This window comes from Falco peregrinus, chromosome 10 (assembly GCF_023634155.1).
Source record: "Falco peregrinus isolate bFalPer1 chromosome 10, bFalPer1.pri, whole genome shotgun sequence".
In the NCBI taxonomy this organism is placed as follows: domain Eukaryota; kingdom Metazoa; phylum Chordata; class Aves; order Falconiformes; family Falconidae; genus Falco; species Falco peregrinus.
In genome coordinates, this window is record NC_073730.1 from 7,751,380 (window position 1) to 7,776,337 (window position 24,958).

Consider the following 24,958-nt stretch of genomic DNA (forward strand, 5'->3'; position numbering starts at 1 on the left):
CCCCCTAATGTAGTCCAGGATTCCTGTAGCTCTCTTTGCTGCAAGGGCACATTGCTGGGTCATGGTTAACCAGGACCCTCAAGGCCTTTTCTGCAAAGCTGCTTTCCAGATGGGTGGCCCCCAACACGTATTGGTGCATGGCAGCGTTCTTCCCCAAGCACAGGACCTTGCCTTTCCCTTTGTTGAACATCAAAAGGTTTCTGTCAGCCCTTTCCTCCAGCCTGTCAAGGTCCCTCTGGATGGCAGCAAGGACCCTCTGGTGTCCCAGCTACTGCTCACAATTTTGTGTCATCAGCAGACTCCCTGAGTGTACACTCTGGCCCATCGTCCAGATCTTTAATGAAGATGTTGAAGAGATTTGGACCTAGCATTGACCCCTGGGCTACACCACTATTTACTGGTCTTCAACCAGATTTCATACTACTGATCACCATGCTCCTGGCCCAGCCATTCAGCTAGTTTTCAATCTATCTCACTGTCCGCTCATCCAGCCCATACACAACAGCTTTGCTATGAGGATTTTAGGGGAGACCGTATCAAAAGCCCGACAGAAGTCAAGGTAGACAATAAGCACTGCTCTTCCCTCATCTACCAAGCCAATCATTTCATCATAGAGGGTTATCAGTCTTTAAGCATGACTTCCCCTTTGTGAACCCACACCGACATAAAGTGATTTACCCCTTTGCTAAAAGCAGCCTCACCCTTGCCCGATACCCCACTAGTGCTAATGCCACCGTGGCTGTAAGGTCTTCTGATGAAGTTCACTTGACTGACGGCTGTTCAAGAGATTTACTGGGAAGGGCTGAACTTGTCCATCTCTCTGCTGTCCTGAGAGCACAGAGGTGTTTCACAAAAGCACCCCAAGCCACGTGTGCACCAGGACTTGCTGAGACCTAGCTCACCAGCCAAAAGCCGGAGCCACTGCCTTCAGCACCTCCTTCTTCACTAAAGCAGTTTGTGCCTGGAGCTTTGCTTCAGGTCTGGCTTTGATTTGCAGAACTAAGACAATGTTGGCCAAGTCTGCTTCCTCACTGGGACCACAGCCAGCAACATGCACCAAACAGGAGACAAGTAACACCAGCATCCATTTGTTCTGTCTTTATTTACAGGGCAGAGGAGGCCAGTATTTAATCTTGAGAGCTGTCTTGGCTGCTTAAGCCCTGAGAAGCCTCACCAGTTTTGCAGGTCTTTAGTTCCTCTTACCTGTGGCTGTACCTAGAATTAGCCAGTGCCAGCCCTTTGATTATGGCAACGCCGACATGCCTCAGGGAGTGTCTGCAGACAAGGAGGGGGATAAAGGGTTGCCATGTGCCCCCATCACAGATCAAGAGGGAATTAATTTCCCCCAGCAGCACTTATTGGAGGCAGTGCTTCCTTTCTTGTTCTCTTTGTTAAAAATCAAAGCTTTTCTCAGCTCACACAAGGCTGTGTTGTGTGTCTATGGTTTATAAGCTTTTAACCATGCAGAGCAAAACCAATGCTCTGGAAAGACTGAAAATCATCAGAGTGCAAGGCTAACAGTCCGTGCTCCAGGCTTTGTGGGATGCCTGTGAAACTTTGTTTTCAGTGGGGTGAGGCAGTCCCAGCAGCATGGGCTAAAGGATCTTTCCTGCCTACCATCCCACCACATCCCCTTCCCTGGCTCCCACCAAGCCCCTGCCCCAGCCCAGCTGCCCCACCTTGCTCTCCAGGCATCCCCAGACCTGCAGTACAACCCCACCAGGCTCTCCTGGAATGTGGGTGTTGGCAGCACTTCTAGGTTAGGGAAGACTAATTCTCACCCCCTGGCCAAGGGAGGGCACACTCTGGGGGCGACATACTGCAGGGACAGCAGGACACCAGCCAGGCAAGATCATGCTCTGAAAAAGCAGGGCAGAGGACTCCTGGGCTTCCAGTTTCATGCTACTCACAGCTGGGACCTGTGGATGTCCGATATGGGGATGCTAGGCAGCCCAGGAACTGCTACACATGCTGCCCCCCTCCTCAGACAGGCTGCTCAGCAGCTGCCTTTCATCTATTGCCCCTTTCTTTCAGAAGAGACTGGTTCTCCATTAACCATACCTTACAGACCCAAAATCACCCCTCCAAGAGCAAAACTGTTCCAAATGAGGAATGACAGGCACACCTCTGACATTCTGCAAGCCAATTGCCAGGCTTAGGGTTGACCCAGGGCTCTCAGCTTGGAGTCCCACCACACACGTGGCCACTGAGCTCCAAAGATATCCATGCACCTCCTCACCCAAGCTGGGCAGTGAGACTGCTAAAGATGCGAGCTGCCACATTTATATGATCACATATCCAGCATCACCCACCAGGTCCTTGCTGGAGGGTGTGACAGCAGATTCACACCTGTGGTGGGAAGGGGCAGCACACACCGAAAGGGATGCTGGTTGAGGGACTGAGACCTGGAAGTGCAGAGACAGTCAGGGGGGTATTACACATCATTATCTCAGCTCCCAGTGGTGTCGTGTGGTGCCTGCCAGTCAAAACCAGGCTGCTCGGACCTGAACAGCAATGGCAGGAGGCGGCAACCCCAGCCCAGTCACAAAATCCATGCCACATTCAAGTCGCCACCTCCACCGCAGCCTGTCCCTTCCCCGGGATGGAGGCCACTGCGATACCAAAGCAGCTGCTGAACCTCTTCCTTCCTTACCGCCTTTGAGCTGAAGATCCTGACACCTCCTGGGACCCTCTTCCCAGCCCCCTCCCAGCAACACTGAGCCTGGCAAATACCTTATGGCAAGTAATTTTACATTATTCTGCATTTACACAAAAATAGAGCAATTCTATATTTATAGAGATTTATAGCCGGTTCTGTGCTGGAGGAGTTATTGAGCAAGGCCAGGAGCTGTGGGCGGTCCAGGCTCCCGAGCAGCCGGCTGCTTCTCATTCGGCATTTTCAACATACAAAATTAAAGGCATTCATCTCCGTCTGGTTTCTTAAATAGATAAGGGGGGAATGAACGGACAGTATGTACAGGGGGGCGGTGCTGGGGCCTGAGTGCCCTCCGCCCCCAGCCTCACACCTGCTGCTTGGGGTCAGTGAGGCCGGCTGCTGGACTCTGAGGGCTGCCGCTGGCGGGGAGGAGTGTAGCCGTTCAGGTAGCCGTTGCTCTGGCGTTTGCTGAGTCCTCCGTTAAGAATGTCCTGGATGTGCTGCACAATCAGGTTTATGGCCACTATGAGCAAAAGGGAGGGAAAGACACGGAGGAGAGCTTGCATTAGGATTACTGCAAATAAAGCAGAGCCAAGCCAGAGATGATGGCCCTGCTGTCTCCCCTGCTCCTATCCACCACCACCCCCTCCCCCCCGCCATCACACGGTGGGGAGCTGCAACCCTGTGGGGAGGAGCTGTCCCACTGGGACTTCATCCCTCCTGCCCCAGCTGAGCCTGGTGCTCAAGCCAGTATGGTCAGGCTGATTCCAGCCAGGTGGAGACCTGGCTGTCCCAGTCACACCTCTAGCCTTGGAGAAGCACATTTCCCTTTGTGTGGGATGAACCAGGAGTTTGCCTGGAGGCACTGCACATAGGCCGGCTTCCAGGCTTGATCAGAGGAGCACGAACTCCCAGTCACTAATGCTCCAGGCAGGAGCCAAGGGGATCTCAGCGCATGTGTGGTAACAGCACTCTCTCTGTGGCAGGTCCTGCTACGTCCTACCTAACTCCGCTGCAACAGCAACAACCCAAAGCCAGTTGCCAGGGCGTAACAACATGGTCTGGGTTCACTCACCTTCATTATCTGCTCCTCGGGGAATGATCACGTCAGCATATTTCTTGGTCTGGGAGGAGAGAGAATACTGCGTTACAGGGCAAGTGGAGAGCCACCAGGCTGGGGCACTGTCCTTGCTTCCCAGAGCAGGTCCTCCCCTGCTCCTTACCAAACCCAAACCCACTGGGAGGTACACCATTGCTGATAATACATTTTGGATGCTCTTACTTGTCTTCTGCTCTGTATTTCAAGGGCCATGCTTTGTGCCTTGACTCCATTTCCACAAGCTCATGCAGATTTCCATTAAGAGGCACCCTAACAAAACCCAAAATTCAAAACCCTCATGATTGCAAGATTCCAGCAGCTGATGCTTTTGGGAACAACCTCCCCACTGAATCCAGCCAAACTTGGTACAAGAGCAAGAGCTGGCATGTCCTGTGTGGACATGTGGGGCACAGCCACGTGACCTGCTTCGGCTGTGGGGAGAATTTTCTATCAGCATCACTTGCAAAAAAGATCTGATTCAGGACACCAGTCCTGACCTATTTTCATTTGCAGGTGCCAGTCTGTTTCCTCTCCTATTTGCGTCAGCTTTTACAGCTGATCAGCTTCCTGACAGCCAAGCTCTACCACCAGTAAACAAGGCAGCCCGATGGGCAAAGGGTGTCATCTGACATCCCCAGGTGTTTCCAGCCATATCAAAAATCACCAGGACATGCTAGACCATTTCAGTGCTGGACCACCTGGCCCAGAGCTGGTTTAGGAGTCGAGTAACAGCAACAGTGGGTGCTAAGCCTGCTCGACATCTGCATGCAATTGCTCTGCAGCTGAGCGCACCACCAGGTTGGAAATGGGAGCAGACCCCTGCAAAGCTGCTGGGTATGGTCAAAGCAGTTGTGTACTACCCTCCTTGTTTCACATTTTGTCCTCCTACAGACCCTTCAACAGAAGACACTGATGCAGCATCTCCTGCCTTGCAAAGCAGAGGATTTACCTTGCTCTGGGCACTTGCAAGGAGGGGAGCCACCATGCTGGACCTGCCTCTCAGGAAAAGCCTTTCTGGGATTACACTGAAATTGGACCTTGGTCCCCACAGCCACAGCTGAGTGAAACAGAGGAAAGGGTGCTGCCCAGGAGCCAGGAAAAGTTCTTGGACAGAAAGAATCAGCCCCTCTCATGGGAAAGGGCAGAGCTGGCCACACAGGCACAGAGCTGCTCCTGAGCCTGGAGGCATGGGTTCAATTCCTGCCTGTGGTGCTGGCCAGCAGTTCCCAGGTTGCAGGACCTGCTGGCTCAGTTCCTCCAGAATAAGAAGAAATTCCTCATGTTACTAGTACATCTACTTTAAAAACCCTGAGAAACAAGGCACCGGCTCCTCTCCACAAAAGCCAGGAGGGGTGTGCAAATGTGCTATTGCACCTGCAAGTTCTGCAGGACTGCTGTGGTCTGCCACACACGCAGTCCCCATCTGCCAGGGAGCCCTGCCTCCGTTATCAGCTCCCAAAGCAGCTTCCTTTATCCAGACAGCCCTTGCAACCCTGGCCCCCAGCAAGGTCTGTCTGCTCTGCACCCTGGCCTCTCACCAGCCACAAAATGCCACCTGCAAGGCCACATCCCTCAGGACGGAGTGAAGGAAGAAGCTCCCCCGCTCTCCCAAGCATCCAGCCAGCAAGAAGCCAGCAGCGCTGCAGGGTGAGAAGGGCAGGCAGGACAGCCCAAATGTGGAGGCAAACACAGCGGATGCTGCCTGGGGAGAGGGATCTCCCCTTCCCCGGCCAGATCCCTCCTGGGCTGGCATCTGCTGAGCTGCTGGTGTTGGTTTGTCAGCCCCTGTACAGAGAGGGGTTTCTCTTGCCATGTCAGCCTTCCTATAGCTGGGGGTTATCTCACCAGGAAAGCAGTGGCTGTATAAATAGTCCCCATCTCAGCCAGCATTGGCACCCCCGTTTTTGCCAATGCCTGCAGTGAGGAAGCAAGGTGAGGCAGGCTGACCTGAGCTCTGGGGCACAAAATGCTCCTGCCTGAGGAGCTGGGCAGGGTGTGAGGCATTTTTAGCAGATTCCTGTGAGTGTTGCTCCCCTTACTTACTGGCAAACAGAACTCCTCAAAGGCAGGCTTGACGAAGGTGATGTACTGAGATAAGATCTGCTCGAGGTCCCTGCCTCGCTCACTGATGTCTCGTAGCACTGTAGGGAAGATGCAAGGCACAGTCACGAGCTGAGACATGAATTGCTCCACCTCCCTTCCCTTCAGTACAGCCTCTGGCCAGCCACCCGGGTATTTTGCCCAAGGTCTGAGTTCCTGGAAGCTGTTGCCCACATGTGTCCCAGCACACCCCAGCCCAGGTACATGCTTATAACCCACTTCCAAGCTTTCCTGGGAGCCAAGGGCTGGCTGACCTGACCCAAGGCTTTTCTTGGCCTCCCTCTCTTCTCAGCTCTGCAAGCACATTCCAGCTGTAACCAGTGCCACCCTGGTCCTGACTGTTCCCAGCCTCAGCCCTCACATCCCTTCTGTCACTCTGCCCTGCCCTTGGCCTAAGGACGGGGCATTCTCCCAGTCATCCGAGAGCTGAAGTGCGCAAAGAATAGAAAAACAGTGGGGGTCACCTACGCACACCATCCCGACACAGGTTAACTCAGGTCTGCAGCGGTGAGGAGAGTAAAACTCACCCACCTACCCAGCCCTGCCAGGCTCCTTGTGCTGTCCCCAGCTGAGCGGGGTGGGAAGGCAAAGCAGGATCCCACAGCCAGAGGCTGAGAGGGCGCTTGGAGGAGATCAGCTCCGGAGGAAGCCAGGAGGCAGGAGAACAAGCCGGCCTCCTGCTTGTTCTGCCGTTCGGGCCTTACGCCTTGTTTGCATGAGGTATTTGGGCCCCTGCCATCTCCGGTCTGATGCCACTTCAGCGTGGATGAGTGCCTCAGTTCAGCAGGAATTCAATCCACGGGTAAGAGCCAGAACAGCCCTGTGGCCGAACAGACAGCTCTTGGCTCTCCCCAAGGGGCTGGCTGGCTTCTCCCCAGCCTGCTAGCGCCTGGCACTCGGCTCCGTGAGCCTGCTCCACATGCCAAGGAGAGCCAAGCCATGGCACTGCCAGCCTGCGTGACCTGCTCGGCAGCCACTGCCCGTGTGCTTGCCGGGCCAGGACAGTGCTGTTCTCCCAGTGCTGGTTTGGCACCGTCCCCACGGCTGCGTTTGCCCGCGGCCAGCAGCTTTGCAGCGTGCCTTTTCACAGCCCGGCGCAGGGGAGGTGATGGGGGGAAGCAAGGGCTGACAGCAGGATGCGTGCCAGCTCCCTGCCTGCTCCACGAACAGCTCAGCCCAGCCCAGGCTGCTCTAGCCAGCTCCTTGCCTTCTCCAGAGAATGGGAGCAAGCCCCAGCTCAAACAATACAGAAAAACAGGCGAGGAAAATAAAACAGAGACACTTTTGTTTCCCAGGTCCCACACCCTGTTTGTTGGCTGCTCTGGGGCAGGGAAGGAGCACAGCGAGGGCGTATTTACAACACACCCGGCCCAGGACGGCGTGCGGGAGGCGTGCAGGCTGCACAGGGCGAGTGCCCAGGCTGCAGAGGCTGGTCCTGGCAGGACAAATATCTCCCCTGCCCGCTCCCAGGGCAGACCACAGCAGCGCAACCGCCCCCCACACATAAGTCAAGCACCTGCTGTCTTGTGCCCAGCCCTAAAGCAACGGGTCCCAGCAAGCGCAGCCAAGACCACGCACCCTATCTGGAAATACCATCCTCTACTTCCAGGGCAGGCAAATGTCCCAAGGACAGGTCGTCACCTTTCCAGAGCCAGCACGCAGACATCACTCCGATCAGGCCCAAAGCATGCACGTGACACCTGGCTTTAGCTTTGTTTTATGGAAGCTGGCCAAGGACACAGCAGTGAGGGACTTCAGCCTGAGTCAGCTCTGCATGGATCAGGCTAAGGCACCTGACAGACCTTGCCCCTCGCGTTTGGGTAGCAGCGTTTTTCTTGGGAGAGGTGCCGAGATGGGGACAGCACAAGCTGCACGCACTGAACCCCCACACTGCTGACTGAGCTGTCAGTCACACTTCCAGGCACCCCATCTCCTGCTGCCACCCAGCTGAAAAGCCCCTTGCTGCAGCTCTTCAGGACTTTTGGCAGAGCAAGATGACTCGGGGCCACATCCCAGTGCAAGATCCTGACTTTTGCTACAAGCTGCCTCCAGCTACGTTCCAGGGACGTGATGATATCTTCAGCACCCCACACAGGCTCTCCATTTGCAGAAACACCAGGCAGACATATAGTAAACAGGTTTGCTGCCGCAGTGTCCTACCAACCGCCGCCAGCAGGTCAGGAGACTGCCAAATGGTCGGTCCCCTACCAGGAGACCGATGATTTGCCCTAACTGGGAGACACCAGCACCTCAACCAGCCTAGCTGCCCCTTTGCAAGGTTGTAGCGATTGATGGTGGGTGGGAGAAACACCCCAAGAATGGCCTGGGCCCATGTGGCTCAGAACTCCATCCAACAGCTGGAGCACAACAGGGTTCACATCTGTATTGTGGTTGGCAGCTGGATGGTCTTGGTTCTCAGTCAATGGGATCTCAGCCAGTTCTCCAGCACTGAGCTCAACACTTCTGCACCAAGTCTAAAGCGACGGAACCACACGCTCGCAGTAGGATTGCGATGCATGCACGGTCACGTGGCATGGCAAATGCACAAGGCAACACCTTGCCTTCAGACAATTGATACAGGGCACTGCCAAAAATGTTGTAATTTGAGTTGCACGTTATGGGAATGACTATGACAGGAATCCCTTGTTGCTAGCCAGGCTAGGGGCAAGGGGAGGGTTTCATTGTGACATTAAGCCCTACGGTCTGGTCCAAAGGGACCAGGGGTGGAGATTGTAATAGAAATACCTTAAAATTGTTGTAACCTGGGATTTGAGTTGATTGTTATAGGAAGTGCTATAGCAGGAACCACCCAAACCAGTAGAGGATGAGCCTTACAAGAAGCAGTGCGAGTGCAGCAGTGACCCGGCCTGAGCTGGCTTTGGTGCCCAGTAACTCCACACAACACACCACCTCTCCTGTCCCGAGTGACCACCATAACAGATGGAGCCCAAAGTCACAGGCCGAATGAACTCAGTGGACAGATTACAGACATTATACAGGGATGGTCCATAAACTAGCAGAATGATACCAGCGTATGATATCAAAGGATGGGAACGGGGTGGTGGTTAATGAGGCTGTATTGGATATGTGGGACCTGAGCGTGATGTAAATGGTGTGGAATAAGGGGTGGAGAATGTGCTGGTGTTGGCTGGGATAAAGTTGATTTTCTTCACAGTAGCTAATATGGCTATGTTTTGGATTTGTGCTGAGAACAGTGTTGATAACACTGGGATGTTTTCGTTACTGCTGAACAATGCTTACACAGCGCCAAGGACTTTTCTGCCTCCCATTCCACCCACCAGCAAGCGGGCTGGGGGCAGGGGGGGGGGCACAGCCGGGAAGCTGACCCCCACTGCCAAAGGGATGGCCCATGCCGTATGGCGTCATGCTCAGCATATAAAGCTGGGGGAAGGAGGAGGAAGGGGGATGCTCGGAGCGATGCTGTCTGCCTGCCCATGTCCCTGTCCCACGTGCTGGAGCCCTGCTCCCCTGGGGGTGGCTGAGCCCCTGCCTGCCATGGGCAGCGGTGAGTGAACTCCTGGGTTTGCTTTGCTTGTGCACACAGCTTTCGCTGTACCTGCTAAACTGTCCTTGTCTCAACACATGAGTTTTCTCACTTTTTTCCTTCCGATCCTCTTCCCCATCCCATTGCGGGGGCATGAGCGAGCGGCTGCGTGGGGCTGAGCTGCTGGCGGGGGTTAAACCACCACAGTGTGCTACCCCGTGGCTGGGTGTGAACCCAAGCTCCTGCACAGCACAGTCTGCTTAAGGGATAAGGTTCACATTGTGGGATCTTGCAAATGCATAACTGTGATTTGCTAATATGTTTCCCTGCAATGACTGTGCTGTCATCTCCCTGGATGAGTCATGCAAGAACAGTGGGCAGGGTCAAGAAGTATGCGTAAAAAGGAGCTTTTAATCAGCACTGATGACATCCCAACAGCCAAGGAGGCTGTGTATCTGTCTGACAGCAGGAGGGCAGGCAAGACCAGTTCCTTCATGGAGTGAAACAGTCCCCTGCACACAAGCAGTCCCAGGCTGACGCACTGAGACAGGCTCATCAAAGCAGAGGTTTGGATGGGACCTCTCCTCTAAGTCATCTTCTGAGGACACCCTGCGGAGCCTGTCGGAGCCAGGCAGGGGTAGGGACAGTTCAGACAGAACTGAATTCTGCCCCAAGAGTCCCCAGATGTGCTACATCAATGACCCCACTGACTAAAGGCTGCTTTTAAATGAACATCACCTTAAGCCATGCAGACCCTAGAGAGCTGGAGTCCCTCCTAGGTCAGCTGGCAACCCACAGACAAGCCAGCTGGACAAGGGGAGTCCTAGAGAGGGATGCTCTGGTTTCTAGGGCTCTTGGCCCCTAAAGCCATCACCCCAGTGCCAAGTTCCACAAAGATGCTCCACGCTGCACTGGCTGTGCTTGCACAGACCAAGATACACAACCAGACTCTTTATGTGCATCATCCATGATGGACACCCTCACATCCAAATGCCATCCTCAAATCATATCTCTACCCCAGGTCCTGAGCAGATCTATCAGGCACCACCTTCTGATTGAACTATCGACATGTTTTGCCTCACCCGTTGCACACTTCCCTGCTGGTACCTGCTGACCAGCAGTAGCTGCCATTCAGCCGATGGCACAGGACTGGTGCCACAGGGCCATGTGAGGACACAGCGCGCTCAGTAGTCACACCGCTACATGCATTGAAGAAGGAATTCCAGACCAGACAGCAAAAACCCCACTGGATCCTAACAGACATGAAGCAAGGTGTTTTCCACTGCCATAAGCTGCCCTATGCAACATTCTCCGCTGGGGAAGAAAAGGTCCCTGGCTCTTTGCTAGAAGTAGCACAGCTTTGTGCCAATTCCAGTTCTGCTCTGGTCACCATCACCTGCCTTTGCAACCAGCTGCTCAGATCAGTTAAGTGACAGTTCTGCCCCTGCTGCAGAAGCCATGTCCGGGCCTCACCTCTGCGGGACAGCCGGGTGTCTGCATCCGTGTCCACAAAGAGCTTCATGCGAAAGAGATCCCGCACCTCCTGGCTGTAGAAGGCCAGGATGCCTTCGAAGAGCACCACGTCGGCAGGGTAGACTGTCACCGTCTCCTCTTTCCTAGTGGAAGGAAGGAGAGTCAAAATATGCTGGGGGGGAAAGAAACAAGCCAAGAGAGGTGGGGGGAAGCAGCAGTGCTCCTAGGCACTGCTCCAACCCTGGGACATCGCTGCTGCACCAGGGGAACAACCAAGGAGAGGGCAGACCTACCCCACCGCGGTGAAGGGAATCCAAGGCATACGTACGCTTCCTAGAAGGACAAACGGCAGAGCAGGAAGCAGACCAGCCCTTCTCCCCCCACCTTGGTCAGCCGCTGCTTGCAAGTGTTATGTGCCAAACCAGAAAGCCCAGAAAGCCTATGCATGGGGCTTGACCCACGGGAACCTGCAAGGGCCAGCTCTGCCCCCCTGGGAACCAGGCAGTGCTCCCCTGACACCACAGCGCTTGTGTGGGAAATGCAGCAGGGTCACGCCATCCACGACCAACACAGGCATGCAAAAACAAGCTGAACACATGCAAGGGAAGAGTTACAGGAACAAGAACTATCATTCTCTTCCTTTCCTGGCAGTGCTGGGCTGTTTGAGCCTGGAAAATTTGTTAAAGCTGCAAACAGAGTTTACGGGGAGACAAAGTGTGGATGAGGGAAGAAAGGGGGGCCATAACCCCCCTCCATGACGCCTGTATGATGCTGCATGCCACTGCACGGCAGCACAGCTTTCCAGACCCTCAGACTGCGCCTGGATCTGCCCTGGATCCTCTAACCAAGGGGTCTGGAGTAGATAGGGCTGAAACTTTCAGTTGGCACATTAGGCGCCTAAGAGTGGGCAGGAGCGGTGGGGCAATGGTTTGGGCTGGCAGGGCTGCGTGCTGCACTGCAGGGCGTTAGCAGAGGCACAGCAAGGCAGGAGCGGCTGTTAGACCTGGAGTGGGAGACAAAGTCATAGACAGGAATCTGGACCGTTTTCCCTTCCGTGATCTCTTTGAGTGTTTTCACGATCAGCTCGTTGTCAAAGGCATCTGAGGAGAGAGGAAACGTTACCCGAGGCAGCTTTGCAACCTCTCCCACCCACCAGATGCTGAGCGTAGCCTTGCCAGAGCCACTGGCACCCTGCACCGGGGACAGGCAGATGCACAGACTTAGGAGGAGAGCCCTGCACGTCCCCATGGGTGTAGCAAGGCCCAGCTCTCCCGCAGCCCCCAGGGCTTCACTGCTTTGCACCAGCCTGGGATCTGGCCCACAGAGATCAATACTGCCCTTGTACGGTGGCACTGACAGCGCGGGCTCAGGAAGGCATCTCCAGGGCTCCAGCCCTCGGAGAGACTGGAGCAGTGTTTCAGCCTCAAATCGCCAGACAGACAGGGCTCTGTTTGCTCAGTGCTCTCTGCCTCTGGCCATTGTCCTTGCAGGGACGAAGGGACAGCGGCTCTGGAATTTCCCCACCAAGTGCGGACACAGTTCAAAAAGCCCCTGTTGTAGTAACAGGGCACGGCCCCCTCAGTGAAGGGCTTTGCAGAGCAGCTGCGCAAGACTGTTCCCTCCTTGAAGGAGGGACATGGAGCTGCTGGCTCCAGGGGGCTGTGCCAGGCCAGACTGCCCTGGTCCTGACCCAGCTGCACCAAAAAGGTTTTCAAACCAGGGGATGTTTTTGCAGAGAAGAGGAGCATCTTAATAAGTCTGAAGGTTCACAGCCTGCCCTTTCTCATCCTAAACACTCCACCCCAGGGGTAGTTTCTTCCCAAGAGAGACAGAGGTTGTACTGCAGGGGACACAGACAGCCCCCAGACACCCTGGCAGGGATGCACCTGGCTCCACAAGAGCTTAACTAAGCCACCCACTCCAGCAGCACGCAGAGTCCCAGTGTCTACACGAGGCTCTTTGCTGCTGGAGCAAGGGGTCCTGCTCCAGCCCTCACCCCCCAGCACGAGGCAGAGCCCTGGTGCCCTTCTCCATTCACCTGGGTGGTCAAAATTGAACTGGCCTTTGAGCGCTTTGGATTTCTGTTCTGAGGTGAGGACCCGGTAGAAGCTGTCTTGGCTCACGATCACCACCTGCTTCTGGCGGTAGTCCACCTCGTTCTGGCCCAGCAGCTGGACGATCTTGGAGCACACTGAGGACTGGGAAAGGAACAGCAAAGGAGACAAGTCAGCGGTAAGCGGTGTCTGAGCCACACAGGGAGTATGTCCCCTGGTAAGTCATTCCCAGGTCCATGGGGCACTGCTTGCTGGACCTCCAACTGAGAGTTCGTGGTCCCCTCAAAGGCACAGCCCAAAGCCACTGAGGGAAAAGTGCTCCAGAGGCATCACTGTGGAGCCCTTCGATGTGAAAGCAGCACCAAGCTTGCTCCCTGCCTCCCTCTCCCCCGCCCCTATGGCCTGCCCACAACTCCTCTTTAGGGCACAAATGGCAGCAGGAAACCAGTTGGTTGCTCCTGGGTTCAGCTGCACCCCCAGGGCCCCTGGAGCCAGCTCCAGGCTGGCCAGCAGCTCCCCAGGGAGCGGAGCTGCATGTGGCACCAGGGCTGAGCATCCCCGCTGGGAGGCAGCCTCAGTGCCTCGGTTCCTCCAGCGCTGGTGCAGCCCAGAACCCCCAGCACAGCACGGGTAAGGAGGGAGAGAGTACTCAGAGAGGGAGACCCAGGTTGTTTTCATGCCCTAAACAAAGCCCAGGATGAAAGGGCACCGGGAGGAGAGCCCTTGGACTTTATCAGGGATCTCTGCCACAGCTGCCAGGGCTGGGAGGAGCAGCCACAAGCCTATCCTGGTGCCTCTTGGCACAGGGAGGCTAAGGGCACTGCGGAGCCACTGGCTGAAGAGCCACGTGGCTCCGGCTGCTGGTGCAAGATCCCCATGAGCGCTGCTGGCACAGGGACCGGCACCTCGCACTCCAAACGGAACGAGCTGAGTGCCGGTGGCCAGCATCGACTCTGCTGGCACCACAGCGGGCACTGGCTGTAAAGCTGAGGGCCACGCCAGACCCCTCCATCACGACACAAGTCAGAGCACAGCTTGGGGGACAAATCCCAAGCCTGCTTCAGTCCCTTCTCCCGAGTCATATGAGTCCTTGGCCACCGTGCAACGCAGCAGTGTTAACTGCATCAGTAACTGGCAGGCAGCACGCCTGCCCTGGCCAGCAAGAGCCAAGGTCAGGCTGGCAGAAGAATGCTCTGCTGCCTGCGGGAGCCCTGTGCATCAGCCCCACGGCACCCACCGTCCAGGAGGGAGCGGGTGCTCCTGGTGCCAAACCTAGCTGCTTCACCTCACGCAAATTGTGCTTGCTGCAGATGCCCAGCTGAGCTGCTCCTGGCCTCAGTCACCACAAATACTCTCTGCCGAGTCCTCCGCTTTGCAAAGAGAGGCGTGCTTGTCCCAGCCTGCCTCCCCAGCCTGCTGGTGGCTCCTTCCATGCTCTCACCTCCCCGCTGGCTCAACCATCTGCTCCATACCTGGCTGGCAACCTCCAGATGCAGCGCTGAAGACAGCGGTAAGAGGGAACAGGGAGGGGAACGCATGCCTGGCAGAGGAGGTCACCTCAGCAGGCAGAGGGCAAGACTGTTTGCCTGAGAAGCTGGAAGATTTGACGGCATTCCTGTCCCTAGAGACCATCTCTTCCCCTCCAGGCCAGGCTGACCTGACTTGGCTGTGACCGCTGCGCTGTGAGTCAGCCCCAGCCTGGCTGGAGAGCCTCCGCACACAGCACTGCTGCAGAGCGAACCGGCTCGGGCTGCCCAACAGCAGCTCTTGTGGCCCTGGGCACAAGTCTGGGTTTGGGCACAGCGATGAGGTCTCCCTGAGCATCCCACCTTCTTCTTCTGCCTCTCACAGCTGGCACGTTGTGCTTCCTGAGCAATGTCGGCAGCCCTGCCCTGCAGCGTGCTGCTGCCACCCACAACAAAGCACTCCAAGTCGGCACCAGCCACTCGCCCTTCAGCACGCGCAGACATGAAGCCAGAGCCCATCCTTCATTTCCTCTGTTTTCCCACTCCCCTCATCCTTTTCCAGCCTGCATCATCCCTATTGCTTATCCAGCTGTATCCCACAGGTTTCGCAAAAACAGGGTGCGCTCAGCGCCGCTTCTCCTCCCTGCTCTCTCCCCCGGACTCTGCTGCCTTCCTGTGCTGCCAGTGCAGCGAGATGCAGCGCAGCAGGGTTCAGCCTTTGCCACAGCTGCTGAGGATACCACACCTCCCAGGCCCTTTGCAGTTCGGAATAAACCACCATCCAGCACAGCCACCCAGATGGATTGCCAGCCTGTAGATCAGCAGGCTCCATACAGATCTGCACCAAGAACCACTCTCCCCAGCCTGGGGGAGGGAGCAGGGCTCCTTTACTTTGGATCAGTGAAAGCAACACACCAGTTGCACTCATACCCTCCCCTCAGACCTCAGCATGTGGGTGGACAATTAAATCCTTTGAGGGCATCACACCGTTCCTGCCAGTCTTTCTCCTGCCTTATGCACACTAATCTCGGGTCTACTGATCCTGGAATGTGGAGAAAAAGAGTCCCCCGTCAGGTCTGAAAATCACCCTCCTGTTCCATGTCCCACAACTCAAGACACCCAACGGTGAGAAAAAAACAAGGAGAAAATGGTCCTCACCAGCTAGAGACAGAAACATGTTTTCCCACGGGGCCCAGGACAAGGATCAGACCATGTCTTGGCTGCATCTACCATCTGATGCTCTGGGGTGGTAATTGCCTATTGCAAAAGCATCCAGGCAGAATGCTACGGACCCTTCCCTTTTCTCTGGTGGACTTTGGAGAGCTATTGGCAGCGGGGGAGAAAGATGAACACAAGGACATCCTGCCCTCGGGACCGAGCTCAGGTTCAGCATACCGTGTTGCCCAGGATGTCACCTCTGGGGAAGAGGCACTCGTGTCACCTTCGTTCCACAGAAAGTGTGGGCCAGGGCACTGCTCATGTTATACATGCGTATATATGTGCAGTGTAAGGAACAGCGAGAGACATGGCATGTTCCTCCAACCCGAGGGCTGCATTCAGCTCGCCTTAGTGGGGCGGCAAACCCTGGCAAGCTCTAAGTGAAAAAAGTTTTTCCTTTCCTCACAATCATTTGTGATGGAAACAAGAATGGTTCTTGAGGGACATTCCCTGATGCCAGTCTGAATACCTCCTACAGCTGAACAGGCAGTTTTTCCCCTTGGTTGATAAACACCCTATGTTAAGGAGGAAGAAAAACCAGAAACACAGAGATTACAAATTCCCCTACACAGCGGGAACAGAAACCCCCAGCCTCAGGACGCACCCCTCCAAATGAATGACGCATGCCTACCGCTTAAAACCCCCTTCTCCCAAACCAGCACAGTAACAGGTACACGTGACTGACAATCAGAAGTGCAAAAAAATCCACTACTACCTGGAAAGGAGAGCAGTCAGGCTCTGAGGAGGCCTGATGACGCTCAGCAAGACCATGACCAAAGCATGACTGAAAAGTACCATGCCAGGGTGCAACCAGCATGGGTGCACAGTAACCCAGGGGACACATGATGCTGACACATGCGCTCAGCATGCACCTGAAGGGACAACCTGGATCCTTCCTTTGCCAATTCCTGACTGCTTCTCCCAGGGAAGATGACAACAATTGTCTCTCGTCCGAGAAACCCAGGACAGCAGAGGATGATGAGAAAGATTATGACACTATAGATTAATCCCGATACAGAAACTCTGGGATTTGAGCCTCATCCTGAGCTCTGCCCTGTGTGACACACCTCATCTGCAGGAAGATGAGAGGCATGACAGGGCTCCTTGCTTCCGCTCAGCCCTTTCCCCAGATCTACGTAGCCCGTGCACACCTTGCCATGACCCAAAGCAAACACTGATGGCAATTCAGCATCCTGTTGCCGGGAGCACGCTGTGGCTTTCTCAAGCAAAAGCCTTCCCCTCCTCCAGAACTCATTTAAGACTAAATATAGACAGGACACAGCAGCCTCTGAGCCTCCATGGTTGCCAAGCAGACCTTTCCCATGTTAGCCACGCAAAACCAATACAGGACTTTCCAAGCACACCGGCAGGGAGCCCCGGCCTCTCTGCCATCGCTTGTTACTTTCCACACGCTCCAGGTTTGAGCAAACTGGCTGCAACCCACTGAGCTGCACTCCCCCAGACTTTGTGCTCAAGCTGCTCCCTGGGAAAGCTGTGCAAACCAACCCACACCACAGACAGACGGTTGAAAGGGAGGTATCTGCACATCGCAGTGCAAGAAGCGAGCTCAGAGATGTTATTCCTGAGCAGATGCAGCTGCAGCTCCCCTTGCAGGATTCCTCCTCTGAACCAAGCACACAAATAACCAGTGTTTAAGGAAGAAATACAGCTTTATTCTGCTGGGAAGGGAAGATGCAGAGGGCACCTGGGGAAGAACTCCAGTGTGTTTTTGCAAAACAAGAGGTGGTACACAGGGGAAGAAACTCAACAGATGGGTGTTCAGAGCCCTACCCCTGGCATTTATTTGAAATATATTAATTACATTATATACTTAAGTCATATTCACTCATGGCATATAGGCAGCTGCTCAGATACTCTTCAGGAGTTGACTAATTCCCCAATATTATTACGCAGATTATCCCACAATCCCTCTTGGGTAGCTCTGATCAGCCAGTGAATTACAGCTTCAGATGGTATTAGAGAGAAAGCCGACGGACAGCGTTACAGCTAACACCGTGTGAAGGTAGCAGGCAGGACACCGTGGATGCCCCAGCCTTGCAGCGGCAGGATGGATGCTCCTGCCCCTGGCTGGTAAGGCCTGTCCTGGGCTAGGAGGAATCCATAAGCCTTGTGCATGTGCATATGCAGAAGTCCACTTGCTCAGAGCAGTCCCATCCCCAGGGAGCCTGGCACTGCAGAGGGGTTTCTACACCAAGCTGCTCACTGGGCTTCCGATACAGCAGCAGGGAGGACTTTCTATCCTCCCAAGGACTCTAGGCTAAACACCCAGCAAAAGTGACTCACACCTGATAAAGTGACTCCAGCCCTTAAGAAATCTGGAAGCTGCCAGTCCCCTCAGAGTGGGTACAGGGAGAAAGGCTGTGCCCGAGGCAAGACCCACCAGGAGAGGCACAGGCTGGGCTCCAGCATGGAAGGAAGGGAGGCACAGACCCTGCAGGCTGCTTGCCCTGAGCCAAGATACTGCTCACCATGAGGACAGTCCTTCCCATCACAGTAAGGCCTTGGCCCATGACAAACACTACATCCAGGAGCAAGGACAGGCTGTAGCAGCTACATCCCACCAGGGAGAGAAGCTCTGAGGCTATCTCTAGGGGCACCACTGCCATAACACCCGTCCTGTAGGATCTGGACATGAACGAGCTTGGTGGGGGCTGTCGATGGCTTTACATCTGCAGGAGCCTGGTTAGCATGTCCTCATCACATGCTTGCGGATAAAACAGTCCAGTTTTAGAATCTGACAGGATTTTCCTTAAGATGACATCAGGGACCACTGGGATGACTTCTTGCATTTCTCTGATAACCCCCATAGCATGGTTCCCTCTCCAGGCATCGCAGGCAACTTCTAGGCAATTGGGGCCCTGAAACCAGGAGCCACGGTAATGCTGCCCTTCTCTCCAGCTTATCTCCTGCAGCACACAAGTTAAGGATTTTGGTCTTTTCTCATAAGGTTATGTTAATTACACAGTATTAGGAAGTGCTTGGTGGACTGGGGTGACACAGAAGAGATACCAAATTGGGAAGGGTCCCAGAGCATCCATTAAATGTCTGCCTGCGACTGCAAAGGGCTAGTTCACGACCCACACAATCCTTTCCAGTCTTAATGGAGTACATCCGTATGGCAGCACTGGGACTGGAAACTTGCTATTCTCGTACCAAAAGCCTGGGCCTCCACCCAGAGCTTTCCCAGGCAGGTTCACCATTCCTGCCTTGCCCTTTGTGAGCCACAGGCTAACCAGTCTGAGACTGGGATAGCCAGGTTTCTGTTCACTCACCGTGGGACACCACACATGTGATCAGCAGTTCTAGGCTGGAGCATAAACAGGCACACACAAACACAGAGGATCTGGACACAGATTACGTGCAGGGAGGAAAACAAACTCCCTAACACAAGCCCTCCCAATCCACCGGGTTTAGACGCAGGCTATTCTCTAGCCCCTGCTGCAAACTCCATAGCCTGGAGCTGGCTGAGCCCACGGGACTACGGTAAGCAGGCTCCATAATGAACCTGCACATACTCCATCAGTAACAGCAAAGGGCTGACCCATCAGAACGTCCTGTGTATCAGTCTGATCAGGCACAGAATGATGTTCTACTAGAAAGTTTGACTAGTCTCTAGCACACGTTGACACCAGCATTTAACAAGTCAGACCGTGTGATGCAGGGCTCCTGCCAGCCATAGAACAAACGTCACCAGGTGTCGAACAGACACAGGACTGCTGCAATCCCTGCTAGTCCCCCTCCCGTGGCTCTTCACCGGGTCACTGCTGGGTCTCCTCCAGGCTTCCCTGCCAGGCATCCAAGTGGTGACATAGTGGCAGTGACCCCCAGGCTGCTGTAGGGGACCTCAGCCCTTGCTAGGGTAGGGAGGGGACTGAGCTCTGCCATGCTCTCTCCTGGGCAGCCAGCTTGGCCTCAGACAGCGTTTTTGGTGTTTAAAGCAGAAGTACCTAATGGATTAGCAGTGAAGAATACATCGGGCTGAACATGCTGCAATTTTGGCACTCTACACTCTGGAAACTCTCAGGCTGCATGTTCAAACAGACATTTCCAACTTTATGTGCTAACTCAAGATTCAAATGACGCAGCGCCCGGGCCACAGTGGCACCCACATTCAGCCCTCACCAGTCTGAGGGACAGGCAACCAACGAAAGTGTTCAGCCTTTTGTAAATCTATCTTTTCTTACAATCTCCTGTAGGAAGGTAGCAATCAGCACCCTGCTTTGCAACACATGGGGACAAGCAATTAATGCTTCAGCCTGAGTTTGAAGAGCTCTCCCCACCCCTGCAACCACCCCAGCACCAGATGCTTCCACTGCTGCTGGGAGCGAGCCACCCCAGCACTGCCAGCAGAGCTGCTGCAAGGTCCCAGGAAGTAAGCTGAAGGGAGGACACATGAAGAGCTTAAGGGAGCATCCCAACGCCTTCCAGCTCATCTTAGTAGTCAGTCTGCTGAACTTTCCTCCAGCCCGCAGCCTGGCTGCCTGCCTCGCATGCTGCAGTTCTTGGTAGTCAGGAATCTCTTGCATGAGGGAAGAAGCTGTTAGCACAAAGACCATGGGTGTAAGAAGGAAACAAGAACTTCAGCAGAGCACTTGAAAGCATACAGGATGAAAGAAAATGCTACAACCAGCCTTGTGAATCCCTCTGAGGAAGTGAGGCGACTGCAGTCCTCTCCAGCTTTGGCACAGGAGGGGGTCTTAATGCCATGTCATCTCCTCCCCATCAGGAGACTGCAGCAAGCTTTGGCCAGGCTGCACAGTGCTTGGATTTCATGGGACAGTGGGAGAAATGCTGTCTCCCAGTAAGCTTTTATGAAAAGCCCGTCCCAGCTGAGCCGGCACAAAACAGCCACTGTGCAGCTGGCACTGCTCTTGCAGAGGCTGCAGCATCACAGCCTGCCCAGGACCTCTGTGGCTCCCCAGTTTTGCTCCCAGTGCAGTCCAGATTTCTTTGAAGAGCCAAAACCAGGAGAGCACTCAGGTTTCGATCTCCTATTTGAGTCCTGGAAGTTGCTCAAGCCTCTTTCACTCACTAGGGAATAGCAGGCAGCTTTTGAATTTGAGTTCTCACCAATTTGCCTTTAAGAAATACCAGCCAAACACTGCCCCCAGCTCTTCGGGGAAGGCTGGCCGCTTTGGATGCCAGCTTCCCCAGGGCACCACGCGACAACAAGTTGCAGCAAGCTACAAACAGGATCCCTTCCTTCCACAGCCTGACTGTGCTGGTACATCGAGAGGGGATGGGGGTGGAGTGGGGCGGCTGTGGATCCTTTCTCCCCATCTTAGACTCAAAAGCAGCAGTGGAAGGAGCTGGGGGGGACTTGGAAGGCAAATGCCCTCTGTTATCTTCGGGCTGGTGTGCTGCCAAAGGGGTGTGTTACAACAACAACCCTCAATTGGTGTGAAGAGGAGTCAGATGGATTTGCCACTTTCCCAGTGGGAAAGATGCCTGCTTCACTTTCCCTCTAGGACTATTTTGGTTTTGCCCACAGCCAGCACACCAGCATGGCAGTCCCTAGGCTGGATTTTAGTTGCAGGCAAGCCCTTAGGTAGGCAAACCACACCGGCCCCACCACTGCTTTCCCCGAGTGTGCTGTGGCACCCAGCATCTCCCAGCACAGGGCACACTCACTAGCCAGGTGGGGGACAGCCTCACAGCACCCCTGCCTTGCAGCTGCATCAAATGTGAATTTGAGCGTCTGGGTGCACAAGCCCTGGGTCCTTTTGCCTGTTACTTCTCCTCAAGCAAGCTTTTTTTTTTTTGCCAGCATATTTCTTGCAGCCTTTTCCCACAAACTTTTTACTGATTTGCTGGATTCCCTTCAACAGGCAGCAGTGCACAGAGGTTTTTAAGTAGCCAGAAATCACTGTAAGAGGGAAATCAAAGCTGAGAGACAGGAAAAGCCAGTTAGTGCATCTCCCTTAGCTAGAAAGGACCATTTCCCCATTTTTTTTTCCTCTAGGCTGCTGCTAAGTATTTTAACTTTGAAGTTGAGAACAACTGTGGCATATTGTGCCATAATCACTGCTTTTACCTTGTGGGCCAGAGATACAGCATTCAGAGACATAACAGTTCAGCAGCGCCAGACGCGATGTTATTGGGACAGCTACAGAGGCAGACCCACGCATCAGAAAGACAAACCCAGTGCCTTTGAGTCACTGGGAGCTGTACTGCAGGAACAATCCAGCTCCAGTTCCCAGTGAGAGGAGATTGCATCCTCTCTTACCATCCCTCCCCTGTTATATCTGGATTTTCCCCCCTTGCAGTAGCAACAGCAGTCCAAGAATAAATAGGGTACTTTGAGACACATTCTCCAAACACTGTTGTTATGGGCTGAGGTACAGCAGTTGTGTTATGCCATCCTTCAAGAGAAAAAGCACCCCCCCTCCAAACCTGAATCCACCCAGAGAAATAAGGCTCTGTGACAGCCCACATTCAGTTTCCTTAGCAAGAAATATTTCAGAGGTATTACTACTTCCAAACCTATTCACACTCTCTGAAATGCCTCTTAAAAATGCTGGTAGAATGTCTGTGCTGCCCTGGCTGATTAGCTGTGGATCTAGTTTTACTGCTTTTAAATAAATAAAAAAAAAAAAGTAATTCGTCTTTTTGTATTAGGATAGAAAGCAACATACATTGGTTAAACACATGAAAAAAACACTGTATGAAATAACTAAAAAAAAAATAAAATAAAGGGGGAAAAAGCCGTAAGGTTGCCGGCTTGCCCTGCGCTGCAGTGTGGGTGTAGCAGCTCTCCCGAGAAAACCCGCATTAAGCCGGGCCGGAGCGGCTCCCCCGGCCCGCAGCCCCCCGCCCCGCTCCTACCTGCCGCTGCCAAGGACCATCCCCTCCCGGGCGCGGCAGGGAGGTCGTTCTGCCGCTGTGAGTCAGCATTTACCGCAGAATTTTCACTCCTGCTAGCCCAAAGTTGGCCAAAAAAAGGGCACCCCCATGCACGACCGACACCATTCAAAAAAAAAAAAAAGAAAAGAAAAGAAAAGAAAAAGAAAAAAAAATTAAGTCACTGCCTCGCTGCGAGGAGCCCGTGGGGACACCGCCAGTGCGGGGTGCCCGGGGGAAGCGCTGGGAATGGCACCGAAGGCAGGGGGCGGTGAGGGGATGCCACCTGCATCCCCCCCCCTCCGCAGCCCCCAACCCTGCTCGCTGTGCCCCGGCAGCCCCCCGCGCCCCTACGCCGCGGGGTCCAGGGGGCAGAGGGGGGGCGAAGCCTGCACAGACCCCCCCTCCCCTCCACGTGTCCGCGGGGCTCCCGCAGCCGCCGCCCGGGCAGAGGCCTCGGCCGGCCCGCTCTCTCCGCCGAGCCGCCCTTCCCCGGGCCGCGGTGTATAAGCCCCCGCTCAGCCCCGGAGAAGCAACCCAACCCCCACCCCCCCCCGGTGCCGGGGCCGCTCCCGGGGCAGCGCACGTGGCGGAGCGGCCGCTCGGACCCGCCGCGCTGCCATGTGGCCCGCGCGCCCGGCGGGAGGAGGGAGAGGAGACCCGGGCGCTTCCCCCCTCCCGCCGCCTCGCCGCACCGGGGCTCCCCCCGCAGCGCCGCCGCGCAACCCCCCGCACCTTGCCGCTGGCCGTGCCGCCGCTGACCCCGATGAGGAAGGGCTCGCCGCCGCTGGGCTGCCCCTGCTCCTCCAGCCGCTGCTCGCTGTCCCCCGCCATCCTCCCCTGCCAGCAGCGCCGCCGCCTCGCCTCCTCCGCCTTCGCTCGCCGTGCGGGGCTGGATTTATCTGATGAGTCAAGGGCCTTCCTCCCCGCCTGGTTCACATCCCCGGCGCTGCGGCTCCCTGCCAGGTGCCTGCCGCAGCTGCACATGCTCCGGCCCAGCCTGCCGGCGGCGCGGCACAGCACGGCACGACACGGCAGGGCAGCCACATGGCCCCACCGCACCTCACCGCCGCTCTCCCCCCCAGCCCCGGGGACAAAAGCGATGCGGCCACCCCGCGCCCCACCAACCCTCACCCCCTCTGCCTGCTCACCATCAGCCTGCAGGCACCACACTGAGGTGGTCCCCAGCAGGATGCCCCAATATACATCCCCCACCTTGGCTTCTCCCACCCCACCTTTAAAGCTTTTATTAACAACTCTAGGAATAAAAATGCTACTTATGTCTTTGGCTAAATGGACCCATCTGGGAGGAGCCGCAAGCGTTCCGGGGGCCAGGGTTCAAAGTCAAAATGCTCTGACAAAAGGGGAAAAGGTGCCGTAAAATGTAGAGTTTGGGTCCACATGGGCAGGTGTGAAGTCCTGTACTTGGGTAAGAGTAATCAGACAGGGAAACACACGATGGGAACATGCTGCCTGGCCAGCCCTTTTACAGACAGAGATCCAGGAGCACGGCAGATCAGAAGGGTCAATGTCAGGCTGCTGTGAAAAAGGCAAACGTCCCTCTGGGACATACATGGGTGGGTACCATGTTTTGGGAAGGGTGAGGCCTGATGGAGAGACTCCGGTGGGGTGTTGGGAACAGCCTGGGGTCTGGCTCCGCAGAAGTACCACAGGAACCACAGGTGTTTTGTCTGGGGAAGAGAGAGCTGCGGGGACACATGATAACCATTTCCAAACACATAAAAGGCTGCCACAAACAGGAAAGGAATACATTTTTCTTACCCACGGGGATTAAAACAAAATGTTGCCAGCTCACATTGCAGCAAGGGCAATTCAGGATAGGCATCCAGGGACATCTTCGAAGTGTGAGAACCATTAAGTCCTCAAGCAGGTTGTTTAGGGAGAGTAAGGGCTCTCCACCACTAAGGATTTCAAAAAAATGCACTAGGCAAGCTCCTGTGTAGAAAGGTTTTAGTAGAGTTGATCCTGTGTTGGGGCAGGTGATGGCCTAAGCAATGCCCCATCCTGTTCATAGGATCATGCATTTCAGTGAGGTTTTTAACTTCCCACTTCAATACAGTGAAGCAGGTGTGGAAATGTTTGCCAGATGGGTCCCACATCCCACCAGGCAGGATGTGAGAGGATCGCCCGAGAAGGCATGGCCCCTCTCTGCCCACCACTCCCAATTCCTCTCCAACTGTGCCCCTGCAGGCTGCGGCTCGTGGCATGGGGGCATAGCACCGCGCACGGCCGCTGCCAGGGAAGGAAGTGCTATATGTGGACGAGAGCTTCCTGCGGGGATGAATTCCAGTGGATTCCCACAGCCTCATGCCAGTTTCCAAGTGCTGATGGTGGGCACGGCTCCTGCTCACACCGACAGGCCCCAGGAGCCATTCACAGCTCTTCTTTCTCACCCCCACACCGACACACCCATATCTGAACGGCAAAACCCCCTCAGCGTGTCATGACCTCCCAGTTATTTGGTTCTCCTCGTGTCTACACTCGTTGCTGCCAGCCTCTCTGCTG

General features: G+C 55.1%; 1 protein-coding gene across 1 annotated transcript; it reads right to left on the reverse strand.

The window, feature by feature from the left end:
- Positions 1–1,083: 1,083 nt before the first annotated feature.
- Positions 1,084–23,458, reverse strand: UCK2 (uridine-cytidine kinase 2). Its single transcript, XM_055815568.1, has 7 exons — positions 23,168–23,458; positions 12,872–13,031; positions 11,837–11,933; positions 10,834–10,976; positions 5,799–5,896; positions 3,732–3,780; positions 1,084–3,179 (listed from the first exon to the last, which is right to left on the reverse strand). The coding sequence occupies exons 1-7, from the start codon at positions 23,417–23,419 to the stop codon at positions 3,040–3,042; spliced, it is 939 nt and encodes a 312-aa protein (XP_055671543.1). The 5' UTR covers positions 23,420–23,458; the 3' UTR covers positions 1,084–3,039.
- Positions 23,459–24,958: the final 1,500 nt, after the last annotated feature.

What these genes read in the sequence shown, in the direction of transcription:
- UCK2 (XM_055815568.1), bottom strand. Translation starts at nt 23,419, where the DNA reads ATGTGCAGCTGCGGCAGGCACCTGGCAGGGAGCCGCAGCGCCGGGGAT. An exon ending in GACTTTGTCTCCCACTCCAG is followed by an intron (nt 10,977 to 11,836) that starts GTCTAACAGCCG and finishes TCCTTCCACTAG; the next exon opens with GAAAGAGGAGACGGTGACAG. An exon ending in CCGAGGAGCAGATAATGAAG is followed by an intron (nt 3,180 to 3,731) that starts GTGAGTGAACCC and finishes TTTTGCTCATAG; the next exon opens with TGGCCATAAACCTGATTGTG.